Below are 17,045 nucleotides of genomic sequence, written 5' to 3'. Positions count from 1 at the left end.
GTTGAGAATGCATATGTATATACAGGAATCCATACATTCACAGACATTTGTCTATATCTTTTATGATTCTATTTTATGATATATTGCAATGTTATTATTTGGATGGGTAAAATATATAGCATATGAGTAAAAAAATCTTTCTGGGAAGTTGTCTCTTACTCTTTTTAGTTAATATTTTCGACTAGTTGCTTTGAGAAATCCTACATTATATTAATCTTACTTTACATGAATATTAATCAAGTATGTGAATTAAAAAAATATATAAAGATCATGAATATCTACCAGAAAGACGAAGGAAAGTTTGTGGCAGAAGGTGAATAAGTTCTAGAAATGTCTTTGTTAAACTCTTCCGTAACCTGAATATTGATGAGTAAGGAAACTAAATAAGTGAATAAAAAATCATAATACTTAAAAGACTGAATTATTTTGACCATATAGAGCATAGAAAGTGTATTGCTCTCTAGGGAGACAAATTACAAAGAATGTGTAACTATGAAAAGTGTGAGACATCCATTCACATTATTCCCCTACTGAATACTCTGCTCGCATATTTCTAATCTACTGAATTGAAGTCCATTAATGCATACTAAAAGGAAGAGTGGCTTTGTCTTCCGGGTTCATCCCGGAAGTCAGCATTTCCGTTGTCATATGCGGAAGTGTGGCTGTTTCCTCAGTTCTTAAAACGGAAGTGAGGTTTATGGGCTACATCACAATAACGGTGGTCCCACCCAGAGAAGTCACTATACAGAAGGAGCTGTTGCTGCGGAAAACCCGTTGCTGGGACCTCTTCCATCGTGAGGAGGAAGAGATCCTGGATTGTTTAGTGAATCCAGTTAATTAAAGGAGACAGGTAACAGTCCCTTGCCCTCTTTTCCTTCTACGTCTTAAACATGTAAATTATCTCTTTGGCTCTTGTATGTGACTGGGACATTTCTCACTTTCTACCTCTGATATCCTAAGATGTAGTTCCTATATTAGTCTCCCAGTAGGCAGTATGGTTCCCTGAGTAAAAGACTGAAATTCTTTACTTCCTCAGACTTCAGAAAATAGCTATTTCCATTCTGGAGAACTTGAAATTCACAACTATTCCCTTCACTTGTATGTGGGTCAAAGCAATCATATGTTTAAAGTCTACTGACTCTGCTTCTTGGCCACTAGACCCTGTACCTCTGAAATGTACTACATATTGAACCAGAGCCCTAATGTCAAATATCATCATTATCAATAATTCTTTTCCTTTATGGTACACATTAACATTATCAATGTTTCTTTTCCTTTGTGGTACACATCTTCTCTAAGAATCAGTTACCTGAATAATACTCCCTATTGATAAGATGATCTGAGTAGGAACCAAGACATATCTCTAAAATGGTAAAATCCTCATTCAGATGACGGTATATTTACATTAGGCATTGGATATTATTAAAGGGAACTTTTGAATTTCTTAATTCAGACATTCTTAATTTAGCAAACTTTTCAACCTCGTTCAGAACATGTCATGATGCATCATGTTCTATTTGTTTTCTATGGCGAAAAAAAAATGCCTGAAAAATATGCAATTCATTTTCCATAGATACGTTTCTAATGCCTTTTATAAGTGACTCTAATCTGTAATGTAGAGAGATATATCAATGTCTTTCATTTCATGTGTGTCTAGCAAAACAAGTATTACAGATTCTACTGGGTTGTTTTTCTTACCACTGAGGATATCACAATATTTAAGACGTGATTTTGATTTATATAGCCATGTTTCAGAGATTTTTTCTTTCTTCAGGACCTACTAAAATTTACCTGCCTGTCACAATGGAAGAAGGTAAACATGTTTATGCATTTGTTTGGGGGAATTATTTTAAGTGGTCGACTTCACTTTTTTTCTGTTTTTTGAATCACAAAGATATATTGGCAGAAACAGAGAAAAAGGGTAGTAGGATTTTTCCTGATAGACTCTGAAATTTTAGGTATACTGATAATTATAGCTTTCACTTTTGATATACTAGATTGAAAGGTAAAAAAAGCATGAAAATTATAGGCACTTTCTAGATTGAAATGTAAGGAAGCAATTAAATCAGGAGCCCTCAATGTATGTGTGCTCTCAGAAGGTAACACAAAATATCAGTTCCATTTGACTCAATAATTATTTAACTAGAATGAATACTTTTCATAATACTAAAATGTATGATCTACCTAATAGGAACTGAGAATATATCACAAATTTAATTACAGATTAATAGTCATGTTTTGAATCCACATACTCCACATAAGGATTTCTGAGTTAAGGTATAGTTCATAAGGAAATAACACTAAAGGTTTCTATTTTCTGCAATATTTTTCTTTTTCAGAGGAATCTGTGGATCCTGAGAGGTTATTGCAATGTCCCTATGTTAAATATCACAAAATCAGGTCATGCAGGTTACCATACCATCTGGTGAAATGTAGAAAGGTTGGTATTACATAACTTCTTTAGTTCATGGATATATTTGCATGTTGTTTTTAAGATAAATTGTTGGAAATATTTGTGAAAGATGTAAGAGAATGGGAGGAGATACATCATGGAGAACATTTTGTATTTCTTGAAACCTCTGCAGCATGTAATCGAAGTAAGACAATGGAAGTCCAACTTGTGTATTTCTAGAGTTTTATTTCTAGAGTTCTATTCAAAGCAGAACACAGGCAAGATTTTAGTGTGGGCAAATATGTCAAATTGTGTGTGCCCTATTTTACAAACATTTCAGGTGGTTGCCTTTTCCTCCCCATTACCTAATAGTCAAAATGTAAAGTAATCACAATCTTAAAGGTTAAATTATTTTGTTAAGACACCCACTGTATTATCATATGGCATAGAAGTCAATTTGGATAATTCAGTGGTCATAAACTAATAAAATAAATGATGCATTGTGTCTCTTTTGTATATGTAGGATATTGATTACAAAATTGCTCTTCTTAGTTTGAAAAAATTCACAATATTTTAAAGTTGACAGCACTGTGGGTAAAACTTTTTTTTTCTTAAAGTAATACTGCTAGAGTAAGTTCCAGAGCTGTATGGGAAACACAGTTTCTTGTGTTGTGCTTTGAAAATAAGATACGTGTGATGACGCACTATTTTGAATATTTTCAAATATTTTTTCAATCACCATTCTATGCATTTATAAATTGTATATAAGTAATCTATATTTGAGTATACATAGGACAAAATTAAGTATACATGTACCTTACTAAAGTTCAATATAAAATTTTGTGGAGTCTGGCACTGGTTCCTCATGAAAGAAATCATATCAAAACAAGGGGTTGAGATCTCTGTATCATTTTTTTGTTACCAGCCGAGGCAGTAAATCATAGAGACTCTTAGCTTCACTATCAAATGACAACAGAGAGAAGAGGTGCTATGGCTAAAATTTCAGAATTGTAGCCCTCTGCAAAAGGATGCAGTAGCATAGCACGCAAACCATAGTGAAAAGCCTTATGGCAGACATCATTCCCAAAGAAATCCAAAAAGAAAATCTGAAAATATTTTTCATATTAATTTTTTTACACAGAATCATCCTGATATTGCGGCCAAATTTGCTACATGTCCCTTCAATGCTCGCCACCTGGTTCTGCGAGATCAACTCAGTAAACATATCACAACTTGTATGGACAAAACTTCCCTTGAAGATGATGTAGGTAAGCCTGATATGTAAAATGCAATCTAAGTCAATGTAGGCCACTTGCACCGGAATTGTACTCTGATGGTAGATTTCTTGCTTGTAGTGAACATCACTTGGAACCAAAGACAAGACAAAAGTTGTGAAAATGCATGGCAATATGTTTCCTCTGAGGAAGACTGGGATAAAGGTAAATACCTTGTGGTTTTTCTGCATTTTCCGTGATTGAATCTCACCTTATCTCCTGCTGATATTTGATTTCTTCCTTTAGGAGTGAAATTAAAATTCTGTGTTAAACTTCGATTGTGTTGTGTTCCAATATAAATAACATATATGAAGATATGCAGTCCTAAATGTTTAAAAAACAGGTCAAACATCTAACTGATTTGTTTTTTGCATGATGGCAAAGAACCTCTTTTTTCAATGTTTATTATCCACCTAAATATTTCTTGTGAGGCTCTTAATTCTGTGAAACTTGTTTTTCTTTATTAACGTATAATGTTAGAGACTATCTAATGTAGCACATCCATCAAGTATGCATTTCTCCCTTTGGCAGAATCATTGGAACATCCTAGTCCAAGTTTTGTTTGGGGCACAATGAAATCCTCAGGAAACGACAGGTAAAGAAAATGCTATTTTCTTTTCATGCATTCTTGTCTTCCATAATTGAAAGTAAAGAAATAGGATAAATGAGTAACAGTCTTTCTGTTCTCCATACCCATATAATTTGCTTACTACAAATGAAGTTTGGATACTTTTCTGACCTGGTGACCCTGTGATTAGTGGCAAAATTCAAGAATAGTTTAACTAGGACCAATAATGAATGCAATCACCCAAACTACCCAAACTACTTCAAATCATAATTACCTTCTTTGTTCTTCTCATTCTTTTATGACCAACATAAACCAGGTAATTCATAGATAATAGTGTTCTGTTGGACCAATCCTTTTTAATTCCATATCATGGTTTTAAAATTTATTCATCTCATTATGATAGTGTAAATTGGAATATCTTCAACTGGTAGTTGATAAATGTATACACTTGGGGGTGGGTATTATGTCTTCATTCTGAAATTGATGAATGAATAATGTAGGAATAACTACCTGGTTTTGTCTCCCTGCATTAGAATAAAAGTATTTGAGGAGATCCTTGAGATGAATTTCACTATGCACTTATATATATATATATAAATGAAAAGTTTTTACAGTTACATTTTAACTAGTAATACAAACATGGATTTCAAATTTCACATTGCTGTTTAAAGTATGGAAACAGATTAGTGTATAGATAAGAATATGAAAATAAGAATTTTACAACTAAAGTTATTGTATCCCTTAGTGTTTATGAGATTCTTTAAAGAATTGTAATTGCTAGAATTAACTTGTCCTTCTATTGTAACAGATAGATTGTATATTTTATTTTATGTAATTGGGAAACAAGTCTCTCTTACTGAAACGGTAAGTTGGTAAAAATGAGAACAAATGCAAGCAATTGGGCTTGCTTGGAATTCTTTATAAGCATTTATTCCATTTGGAATCATGTAATTTGTGTTGCTTGGTAATATGGGACTTCGACCCTTTTATAGGTGAGACAATGTATTCTAGATATAGTGATATTTTCAAGTATTTTCTTCACTAATCACTCCTGACAAATACCAGCTCAGTTAATGTAAGACCAAGCTGTATTTACATGAGCCTTTCCTCATGAGCGGGCCTCATATATTCTTCCCGTGAAAAGGTACTAAGCATACTAGGGATTTATATTACCTGCTGTATGTCAAAAATATTACAATGTTATGTGGAGGATGTACTGGCAGTTTATATAGTGAAGAAAGTCCTGAGGAGGACTAATGGAAATAGATAAATTTGACATTGCATCAGATGAGAATGTTCTAATTCATGAAGATTATTCAGAGGACTAAAACTCATACTACTTTCAAACTGAACAGATTAATTCAGCATTTGATCAACAGAATACATTTATTTTGTATTCAGGTAGTTTCTCATTCTCCATCATGCAGAGGAAAATGAATATATCATGAGAAATGATTTTGAGGGTTCAATATCACACACACCAGGCCAGGTAAAATGTTGTTAATTTTAGCATCTCACACGTTTCACCGATGAGGATCTCATTACAGATTATTAAAGTCAAGGATTTTTCTCAAATTTTCTGAGAAAAGTCAAGGATTTTCTCAGACCTGAAATGTGCATGCATGTCGGGAACAAAACAAACAGAAAAATCATCAAAAAACTTCCAATAACAGAGAAAAGAAGCTTGATTCTTGTCGCTTAGGAACCTGTAGGAGTATGAGATCTGAGGATCAGATTTCAAGGCAGCACAACAGGAATCTTAGTCACACTCTCTTCACCAATTAGCCTACTCAAAACTTGAAGTTGCAGTGTCGATCAAGAGGTTGAGCATTAGAACTCTGAAGTGTTCAGGGACTCGTCCAAGCCCCTAGTTCAAACGCAATGACCAACAGCAATAGCCAAACACTGGAAACAATAATGTCCCATATTCACGGCTGTTTCCAAAATCTTTAAACTATTTTCATCCACATAAGAGACAGTTATATTTTATTCATCCTCTACTGTACTATCTTGCATTTTCTCTTTGAAATTTATAGTAATGTTTGATGGGGCAGTGATATTTCCCTAACTTCATAGGCTATTAGAACAAAATGTGATTCCATGACATTACTCATACTTTTTCCTTATACTAATACATTTTACATATGGAAACAAAATTTGACTTGAAAATGTTGATGGTACTAGAGAACCAGGGAATTCATAAGAGAATCTGTGACAAAGTAAGATACCACGTTACTTGCTGATTTGTTTGTTAAAATTTATCCAAACCTCTTTGTTATTATTTATATATATACATATATAACATATAAATTATAACATATAACATATATATACATTATGTATATGTATATATATGAGCAGATTTGTGTGTGATGAGATATTTCAGTTACCTGTCCATTTGTAGATGAAAAAATTGTTTCTGTGTGTGCACAAACTGAAATGGTGTTACAATTTTTCACTATTCTGTTTCAACACCCCTAAGGGAACTAAGGCACATTACTGTGATTTTTGGAATGTAGGAGATTTTTGCCTGCCTTCAATTCTTGATTTTACTCAGTAATGATAAATACTAATCACAGGTTGTTCAGGATTTTTTTAGGGGGGTGATTCAGGTCGTGGGTCCTGAACTCTGAGTCTGGGCGCTGTCCCTCAGCTCTTCAACACAAGGCTAGCACTTTACCACTTGAACCACAGCACCACTTCTTACTTTTTTCTTTTTGCTTATGTGGTGATGAGCAATCAAACCCAGGGCCTCAGGCTTGCAAGGCAAACACTTTACCACTGAGCCACCTTCCCAGCCCCAGGATTTATTTTCTTATATGTCTTCCTTGGTAATGAGGATTGAATACCTGAGTGGATGTTTTACAGTCAAGACGGTTACCCTGAGTTGGATCCTAGACATGTATTCCAAATGTTGGTTTGTCTCTGGCTTAGAAATCTCATAACCATACATATTTGAGTAAGTTAATGGCAATTTTCAATGTTTATTAAAAGTCCAGCATTTCAGTGTTCATACTGACAGGTGACATGCAGATGTTTCTAAAATTTTAATTATTTTTCCAGGCTGCTGAACACATTTCGCAGCCACCACTTCACAATGTGACTATCACTACAAAATGGCATTTATTTTGTCCATACATAAAACTGGAAAAGCAGTTTGTTTGTTTGAGCCATGGCACAGTTCTTGTAATTTGCATGGTATTTGCATGGTATCCCTTCATATTTTACTTGCCTACCATAAATCATGTGTCCTTTGGTACAATACATCTCATCAAATAACCACTCCTTGTGCTTTGTTTTTATGCATCCCTTCATAAATTTTGAAATGGAGATCGTTTCATCCTTTTTTCCTGGATGTATGATCTATCCATGAATTTTTTTTATCAGTGATATATTTCAGAACCCGTGCCAATACATAATAAGAGTTTCAGAAATGTATCATAATTGTTGAAGCAATAGAGTGACTAGATTCACTTTTCAAATGTTCATTGAACTTTGAATGTGTTGAGACATTATCCAAGCATAATTTGTGAGAAGGTTTGTATACAATCATCAAGTTTCAATGAAAAATGGAAGTGGAAGAAAGCATGAAATTTTTTTTAAATAACTGACGATGTGCTTTTGTAAGTTTTAAAATATCTCTCCAAATACTGGTGAAGTTTCTTGATCACAGGCAGAACACATAAGGATATATTCGGGACTTTTTCACAGAAAGTAATATATTGTTTTCTCTTATTTCTTTCTAGGAATCACTCAGAGAACAAACCATGAGTTCTTAACATTTCTCATTGTTGTAGCTACATCTTACATTTATAAATATATTGCAACACACATTCAACCAAATGAATTCATTGTGATTTCTACTACCTATTTACCGTTACCTTTACTCCAGGAATAAACCCAGGTGTTTATGTCTTCATTGGAATCACCATGTCACTTTCCCCATAGACATGGTAAGGTTGGCATATGGAAACTTCCACTAACACATTTAAATCCCTTCCGAGAAAGGAAACTTACGTCCATTTTTACACTCTCTAAGTTTGCCTGTGAATATTATCTTCCATATCAAATTGTTGTAATTTTAGAGCCTTATAAATACATATCAAAACTGCAAAGATATTAGATTTCTTATATAAATCCTACATCAACGATCTATTACAGAATGATCTTGAAATTTTCAATGGGATTTTCAACCAACATTCTGAAGCACACTTCTTACTATACAAGATTCTTATCCATGTCAATGATATCCACATGTATTCTCACCTGAAGAAGGATTATGAGAGTTTTTTCCAAAACCCATGGCAAAGCAAAACCAGGTTCTTCTGTGTGTACATGTAATAACAGTGAAAACGTATTTTTGAAAGGGGAAAATACAAATTGTGAAGATAACATAATTTTGGGCCTAATAAAAGATTACTCTGTACATCATCTTGACAATAACAAGTAAATAGAGTATTGATACTAAGTTATTTTAAATTACATATGTTTACACATAGATACGTGCGTACATTGTAATCTATGTACAGACTTATGTTCATAGATATCTTCTCTTCACATGCATACCAGTCTACATTTGACGAAAGGTCTTCTTTAAAAAAATTTTTGTGAAAATACTGTACAGAGTGGTTACAATTACATGGGCAAGATAATGAGTACATTTCTTATCAATTGTAGCCTCCTCCTTTGTTTCCCCTTCCCATCCCTTCCCATCCTCCCACCCGCTTCCCCACTCAATCCTCCCCGTTTCCCCCTGTCCCTCCCGATGGAAGGTCTTCTACTGCCCTATATTCACCCTGTTTTATGTCTAATTTAGAATACATGAATTTCTGATTTCCTGTTCTTGTGCAATCTGTAGTTAACAAATAAAAACTGCACTGACCATTAGTACACCAATCAAAGGATAGGCACAAGCTAGTAGATATAAACAGTTGGATTCAAAGGGTATGAATTGAACAAGTGTTCAATTCTATTGGATAATTGCACAGTTCTCAGGAAATCTAATAGTGAAAACGTAGAGCATGTTAATCTGCAAGCAAGTGACCACTAATGTGATACTTACTTGATATTATCCCTTCCCAGAGGCTAAGGGTTCCTGCTCTGCTTGGTGTTTATTTGACATACATCAAAAAGACTCAATGCAATTTCAATCTTCTATCATGTACTAGTTCATGTTCTTCATCACTTTCTTGTACATGAATAACATACTTTGTCCTCAGTTTCTCTAAAGTCAGTGGTTGGCTTCCCACAGGTTCAGCTTCCTATACTATTTCCTATATTTTACTGTATCTCCAAGCAAGTACACATTGAAGATGTTTTCTACTTGAGGAAGTACCATTGAAATCTGTGAAAATGAGTCTCAATATTCCCTCACTTTCCTCACATTTATACTTTAAATCTTTCATAAGAAACATTTAACCGAAGTCATTCTTGTTGTTAATCAAGTGACAAGCCTGTGGTATAATTTGGGTAAATGACATGATATGGGTAAGGTCACCTTCATAGGTGTACTGGTCCACAGTGTGTCATTGCGAATTTTGTGGGTTAATTTTCAGTTGTATAATACTGTTATCCTTAATCTACAAATGTTCTACAAACCTCCATCATCAGAATCTAAAATGATCAATTTTTCCTATATGAGAAAATTAGTTGCATAGAATCATGTTGTCCTCTCAATATTCACCAATGAGTTCCATGGAATGAAACAAATATACTATGTTCAATGGAACAATGTAAAGAGGAAGGTATAGGTAAGTTTCATTTGTAACACAAGGCCTAAACACCATAGGCCATTTAGATCTTTTTAATGCTTGATGTACTATTTCATTGCTCATGTCTTCAACAGTACTTTGTACTATGACTATGTCCTTCCATTTAGGATGACAGAGTTTAGTATAAAGTGCTCATTTAGTTTCCCATTCTATCTTGCATAAATATCACTTTACATAAAGATGGCATCTTTTTCTGTCATGAAAACCATCGAATATTTTGCTTAAAAAATTTATCCGTACAAGTGTAATTCTTTAAATCCTATCCATTCTATTACCTCATGTCCGGCAATTCAAATCGAAGTGAATAAAACATGACTAAAAGAAGCAGGGTTTTTTTTCTTCTGGATGCTTCACAACAATTTGTTATTATTTTTACCTCACTGTTTCATTTTTTAATATAGCTGTTTATATCCTGTTCAAAGTAAACTATGACAGTGAAGATCAAGAACTCAAACCTTATCTAGCACTTAACTAGTGTGTACCTGTACCTCACACAGGACTTAAGTTTGTGTATATTTTAGCCCCTAAATTTGGTGACACAATCAAATACTCAATCAAAAACAACAGGCATCAGTTTTCATCTGGAATTGATTTATCTGTGTGAAAAGAAAATAAACAGGATATGCTATGTCTAACAATCATACTCTTCACAATAAACTTCTTCCTTCCCATAAGCACCATTTTGGACTGAATTCTGACACTCTAATTGAAGAAAAAACATTATATATGGGGTGATAAACACTATACCCAGAAGATTTGAAATGGTATGAGTTGACTAAATATCCTTCTCATTCTTGTTTGAACAATTTCTGTTATCAAGAGAGAATATCCGTATAGTCCTACATTTAAACTCTATACTTTTAAATTTTACTCGATCAACTCATGATTCACACAAAATGTGAATATCCAAGTAAACATGGAATTTTTTTGGTTTTCTCTGATCAATACTTTTATCCTACTAGAATCAATGCAATATTTTTCATATAAATTTTTATATAAATTACTGTGCATTTCAAATAACTTATTTGAATGCCTTACCATGTAAGTAATAAAAGAATTGCATTGAATGAGAAAGTGTTCTCATGAACTTGTTCACCTTAAAGGAATACACTATTTTCAATTTGGTAATGTGCGAAAAAGATTTTAAGTGGAACTGTATTATAGAAACCATGGAAGAAATATCCTGGACGTAGTTGAGGTAGACAATGTTTGAGAATTACTCTTCATTTTCTTACTTGAACAATTATCCAGCTTTCATGGATCAATAAGTTGAACAGAGCACATAATTCTTTGAATATATTTCCAGTGTCATTTTCAAATTTCACATACCTTTAGTTTACCCATGATATTCAAGTTATTTATTTCCAACTAGAGAAATATATTTGACATTATTTTATCGAAACAAACTATAAATATATATTAATTGAATTCCTTTCTGGAAAGTCGTCCATTTGAAAACTTTACCCATGATTTTTACATGTTTCTAATTGTGTCAAATAAAATTTAAATAAGTATAAGCTTAATGCAATCAGAGGAATAATTTTTATTTTCAGTATTAACTCTATCCAATTTACAATGAATGTACATCATTTTATATGTATGTATGTAGATAATTATTCTTAAATAATCGTTATAGGCACAAACACCTGCAGATATTTCTGACTTTGTCAAAATCATCCATTTCAGCTTTGCCTGCATATTTTAATATGTTAGGAATTGTTAACAAAACCATCAAAATATATGCATGATTTGCTATATGGTAACTTCCATTTCATTCATCTATTAAGTTTTGTCTGTGATAAGATGCTTCATTTGTGTGTACATCTTATGGTATGAAATGAATAATTAGAGAACTTGATACCTCATTGTAATTTCATATGGAACTATATGCTCCATACACAAAGATGCACAGTCGCTGTTGCATGGTAATTTTCAAACAAGTTCTTTTGTACATAAATAATCTAACAAAATGATGAGGAGCCAAGTATTTTTTCTATGATTGTCTACACTGTCCAATTACACCATATCATCCTCTGAAATCCGGCCACAACCTAAATCCAAATTCTTTCAAAGGGAAATGTTTTACAGTCATCATCAGTCTATGTGGATTTTGGAATACACTAAGATTATATTGCTTCAAATATATGCACAATTTTATTATGTCAAGATTTTACAACATCTCAAATGGAATGAATGTGAATCATGGTTTTTGTTTTTTCAATGTTCATCCATGACTACTGGTGATCTAGAGATGAATAAGTTTAGCGTTAAATATTGAAGGCAAAAGAGAATGTTAGGGAGTGATTAAAAAACTCTTCAAGATGGGATTGTTTCCTGGAGCAACTTGTGTTAATATCACACCGCATTGTCTCTTCATTGATTTACCGTGTGTTTTGGTTGGGGAATGTGTGTGTGTGTGTGTTTGTGTGTGTGTGTGTGTGTGTGTGTGTGTGTGTTTGTGTGTTTGTTTGTGTGTGTGTGTGTGTTTGCGTGTGTGTGTTTCATTGTGTGTGTGTGTGTGTGTGTGTGTGTGTGTATGTTTGGGCACATGCCCATGTGTATGGCTAACATATTTTAATCAAAAACTAGGTGGTAAAATTATTGTTGTTGGGAGTGTAAACTTGTTCAAACCCTTTGGAAAGTAGTGTGGAGGTTCCTCAAAAGACTTCACATAGAGCTCCCCTAAGACCCAGCAGTCCCACTTTTGGGTATTTACCCAAATGATCACAAACAAGACCATACTAAAGCTACCAGCACAGCTATGTTTATTGCAGCATTATTTACCATAGATAAGATATGGAACCAACCCAGATGCCCCTCAGTAGATGAATGGATCAAGAAAATGTGGGATATATACACAATGGAATTCTATTCCTCCATCAAAAAGAATGACATTGCCCCATTTGTTAAGAAATGGAAAGAATTGGAAAAAAAATCAGTTCAGTAAGCCAGTCCCAAAGAAACAGAGGTCCTGTGATTCTCCTTATTTACAATACTAGTATATGTCTGAGACAAGCAGAAAATGTCAGATAAGGTGATGTTTAGGTGATGTTTAGATAAGTATTCAATTTTTTTTCATGCAATTGTTTCTTACATATTTATAAGATGAATTCTTTGTGGCTGTGTATGTTCCTCCCCCACGGTATAACCCCTGCTTTCACTGTATTTGATGTTGGTATAATTTGTGGATGGGAAGGGCAAAAACAAATCGTTTAAATAGGGATACAGGTGGACACATTGTAACCATGACATATCCACGTTGTTTTGTCGAAAAATGAACTTTCCAACTTTCGCAGGGGAACAAGGGTAAGCAGGTGGCAGATAGGAAGGGATGAGAAGAGGAAACAAAGGAGGAGGCAACAATGCTTCATAATCTTGCCCATGTAATTGTAACCCCTCTAAACGGTATTTTCACAATAAAATATATTAAAAAATCTGTGAACAGCATAATTGATCATTTGTTATAATTCTTTTTATGTTGTACTTAAGAAAAGGTATGCTGGACTGGAAAGGTGACTCAGTACTTTAGTGCTTGCCAAGCATTCATGAAGTTCTCAGTCTGATACCTAAGCACCACAGAAGTTGGAAAAGCCACAAGTGGTGCTGTGGCTCACGTGGTCGAGCATTAGTTTTGAGCTGACGAACTGCGGGACAGTGCCCTGGCCCAGAGTTCAGGCAATTGATAGACAAAAATTGTTTTTTTAAAGACAGGAAAAGCTGTCAAATTACAGCATTAAGTACCAGCATTTTTAATAATTTCCTCATTATCATTATTAACTCCAATCCACTTGGCCTTATATAGCTTTATCCTATTTACAAGATGTAAAAATTTTGAAACTTGGTTCTATTGAGTATGCCAAAACGTACTTATTTACCAGGTTGTTTCCATAGTTTAGCTATGGTAAATAATGAGATAATGATCATAGTAGTGTTGGTGTATTTATTGTGTTCTACAATGTGATTTGTTGTCTCAATGCAAAGGAATCTGATTACTGGATGGTAGAGGAGCTCTCTTTTTAATATGAGGAACTCGAAAATGTTTTCAAAAGTGATTGAAAGTTGTTGACATTCATACAAGAGACTAGCATTGTTCCGATTTGGTCACATACATGCCAGCTTCTGATTTGATTTCTTTTCAAAATATTTCCTATTTTAACAGGAGTAAGTAGGAATCTCAGTGTATTTTTCATTTGCATTCCTTTTCTCCATGCAAGTTCTTTCAAAGTTGTAGACAATCGATGTTAATGCAAGGAATCTCTTGTTCTTTATTCACAATCTTGTAGGTTAGGCATGATTCATGTGCTGCAAGAGCAAGGCTAATATATAACCATTGTTATTAGCTACATTGATCATTTTTTTCCTTAGTAGGTGTTTGTTGTGACAGCCACATTCAAGTTAACAGAATATATCAACAGATTGGATCATAGATTAAAAACTTGAAACAGAATATTAATATTAATAATATAAAATTCAAAAGAAGATGCATGGAATAGGACAAATAAAATAAGTGTATTCAAAAAGCATCGACAGTAAGGATAGAGTAATTGTCAGCCATTTTATTCCAGATAATGCACTGGAATTTTGGATTGAATAATATCTTACCAAAATTTAAAGAAATTATCCAAACCGACTAGAAGTTGCATCAGTATAGCTATGTGACTAAAAACCTGCACATATTTCTTCTCAGTTTTTCTGTATAGAAATTCATGCTGCTGATAAACACAAACCTTTTGATGTACACATAAGTTGTTCTCATTACTATTATGGCAAGAAATATTGAATATTTCTTCATGCATCTATCTGTCATTCTTATTCAAACCCAGAGAAATCCTTTGTATACTTTAGTCCTCATAAAAATGGGATTGATTTTCTTGGTGAATTTGACTTTGTGGTGATTTAATTTTGTGAGGTCTGGGGCCCTTGCATTTTGTATTTTTAGACGTCAGTAGATGGTCTCCCAAACTGTGGGTTTTGTACTTATATTTATTTTCCTTCCTCTGACTATTGCTATAAAAGTTCATTAGTTGAATGCAGTCCCATATGTTCACTCCAGCTCTGATTTATTGTGACTGGAGTTTTATTTTGTAAGCTTTGCCTCAGAATCCAAGTCGATAGGGCACCCCTATTCTATACAATCATATTTCATGATACTTACACCTACTTTGAGGTCTTTGATCCATTTGGATTTGGTTCTGGTCTAAGTTGAAATATATAATCTACTTTCAATTATTCATACACATTGTCAACGTCTAAGGCATTTGGGGTCTCTGGGTAAGGGGCACGAAATAACTAGGACACAGGGGATGCAGCGTGCAAACAGCAATTGCCACTGCATGCTGTTCTTTATTGCTAGTGTGTATTTAAAGACATACAAGCATTATCTTTGCCAAGATTTAGTCAGGAGACATTTAAACAAAGAATTCCAACAGATACAATTTTGCTTAAGCCATGAGACAATGCCTTTGTATATTTTTATCTAACCTATTTTAGAGCAAGCTCAAACCATTTCCCCATACTCAGGAAAATGCTTGACTAGCTGTTCCTCTATGCTTAAGTTAGCAGAAGAGCTACTTCCTCAGCTCTCAGGAGTCTGTGACATGTGCTTTGAGATAGGGAGAGAGAACATGTTCCCTCTCTAGCCCAGAATGCCAAGAGCTTTTCTCATAAACAAACACTGGCCTCAGATAACCCTGAGGCTGGAGCCTGCATTATATTGCCCCTCCAACCTATACCCTGAGACTTCACAACACATATAGCTATTTTTACGTGCACCACACTGAGGAGGGTTTCCCATTCCTCTATCTAATGATTTTGGCACCTTTATCAAAATTTTATGTGGCCATAAGTCTCTAGAATGATCTCTGTGTCTTTAATGCTTTTCCACTGGACTTTAGGCCTATGTATGTGCAAGTACTAAGTAACTAAGTAACTATCTAACTTACCGTATGTATGTGTCGAATGTGTGTGTGTGTGTGTGTGTGTGTGTGTGTGTGTATGTGTGTGTGTTATGGGTTATGTTTGTGTGTTTAATAGTAGAGTGTGGAGTGCAATATTGACATTCTTGCTATGATTTTCCTGCTAAAGGTTGCTTTCTCGTTCTTCTATATTTCCATGTAATTTTTTATCACTTATCTTTCATGCAATATTTTAGGGATATTAATCAGTACTGCTTGGAATTTACATGTAGCTTTGAGCACTTTTCTAAATTTCTCGATGTCAATACTTCCAATCCACCAGTGGGTGCTGGATTAAATTAAATTAAAATATGTTTTAATTTATGTTTTCAGATGAGTAACGTGGTCCTCATAGAGTTCCTTCACTTCCCTGCTTATGTGAAATCCTAGTTATTTTCTTTTGGAGGGTATCACAAAAGAAATTTCTTTTGTGGTTTAAGTTTCATTCCCATTTAGGGAATAAAGAAATGCTGCTGATTTCTGTGTTAGTTGTAAACTCTGTTAGTTTGCCAAAATTTAGAACAAACACAGGTAATTAGGATTGTAGCCTATAAGCCTTTTTTCAATAGATGATCAAGTTCTCTGTAAAGAAGTAGAGATTCAATTCTTCATTCCCTGTTTGTGTCTAATTTTTGTTTATGCTTTATCATATTATTTCAGCTAGAAATTCCAAATGTATATTGAAAAGAAATATAGAGACCGGATTCATTCCCTCATCCTTAATTGTGGTGGAAATGGTTTTCCTCTTCAGTATTAAGAATAAATAACTAGGATTGTCATATGCAGATTTTATTATATTAAGGAATAGTCTGTGTGTTTGTATTTTCTCCATATTTGTCATAATAATGGGGTATGAAATCTTATATGATTGATGTGCTTCTTTCTATTGATGTACTGAATTACATGGATTGACTTGCATATATTGAACCAACTTTACTCTGTTATGATTCCCCTTTGGTGAAAATTTGTAGTTATTGTATTATTTCTTCATGTCAGCTCTCCAGAAATTTATTAAGAAGTTTGCACTGATGTTCAAGCAAGAAATATTTATACAGTTTTTTTATAGAGTCCTTAGCAGGTTTTGTT

General features: G+C 33.8%; 1 protein-coding gene across 1 annotated transcript; it reads left to right on the top strand.

Annotated features, from left to right (window-relative positions):
• Positions 1-775: 775 nt before the first annotated feature.
• Positions 776-8,062, top strand: LOC138829965 (gametocyte-specific factor 1-like). The gene is made up of 7 exons (XM_070026456.1): positions 776-850; positions 1,775-1,813; positions 2,340-2,440; positions 3,534-3,660; positions 3,748-3,831; positions 4,198-4,261; positions 7,981-8,062. Exons 2-7 carry the CDS (start codon positions 1,804-1,806, stop codon positions 8,003-8,005), a joined length of 411 nt encoding a protein of 136 aa, XP_069882557.1. The 5' UTR covers positions 776-850; positions 1,775-1,803; the 3' UTR covers positions 8,006-8,062.
• Positions 8,063-17,045: the final 8,983 nt, after the last annotated feature.

Source organism: Dipodomys merriami, unplaced genomic scaffold (assembly GCF_024711535.1).
Source record: "Dipodomys merriami isolate MVZ:Mamm:240054 unplaced genomic scaffold, mDipMer1.0.p SCAF_18, whole genome shotgun sequence".
Lineage (NCBI taxonomy): Eukaryota > Metazoa > Chordata > Mammalia > Rodentia > Heteromyidae > Dipodomys > Dipodomys merriami.
This window is presented reverse-complemented; position numbering and strand designations above follow the sequence as displayed.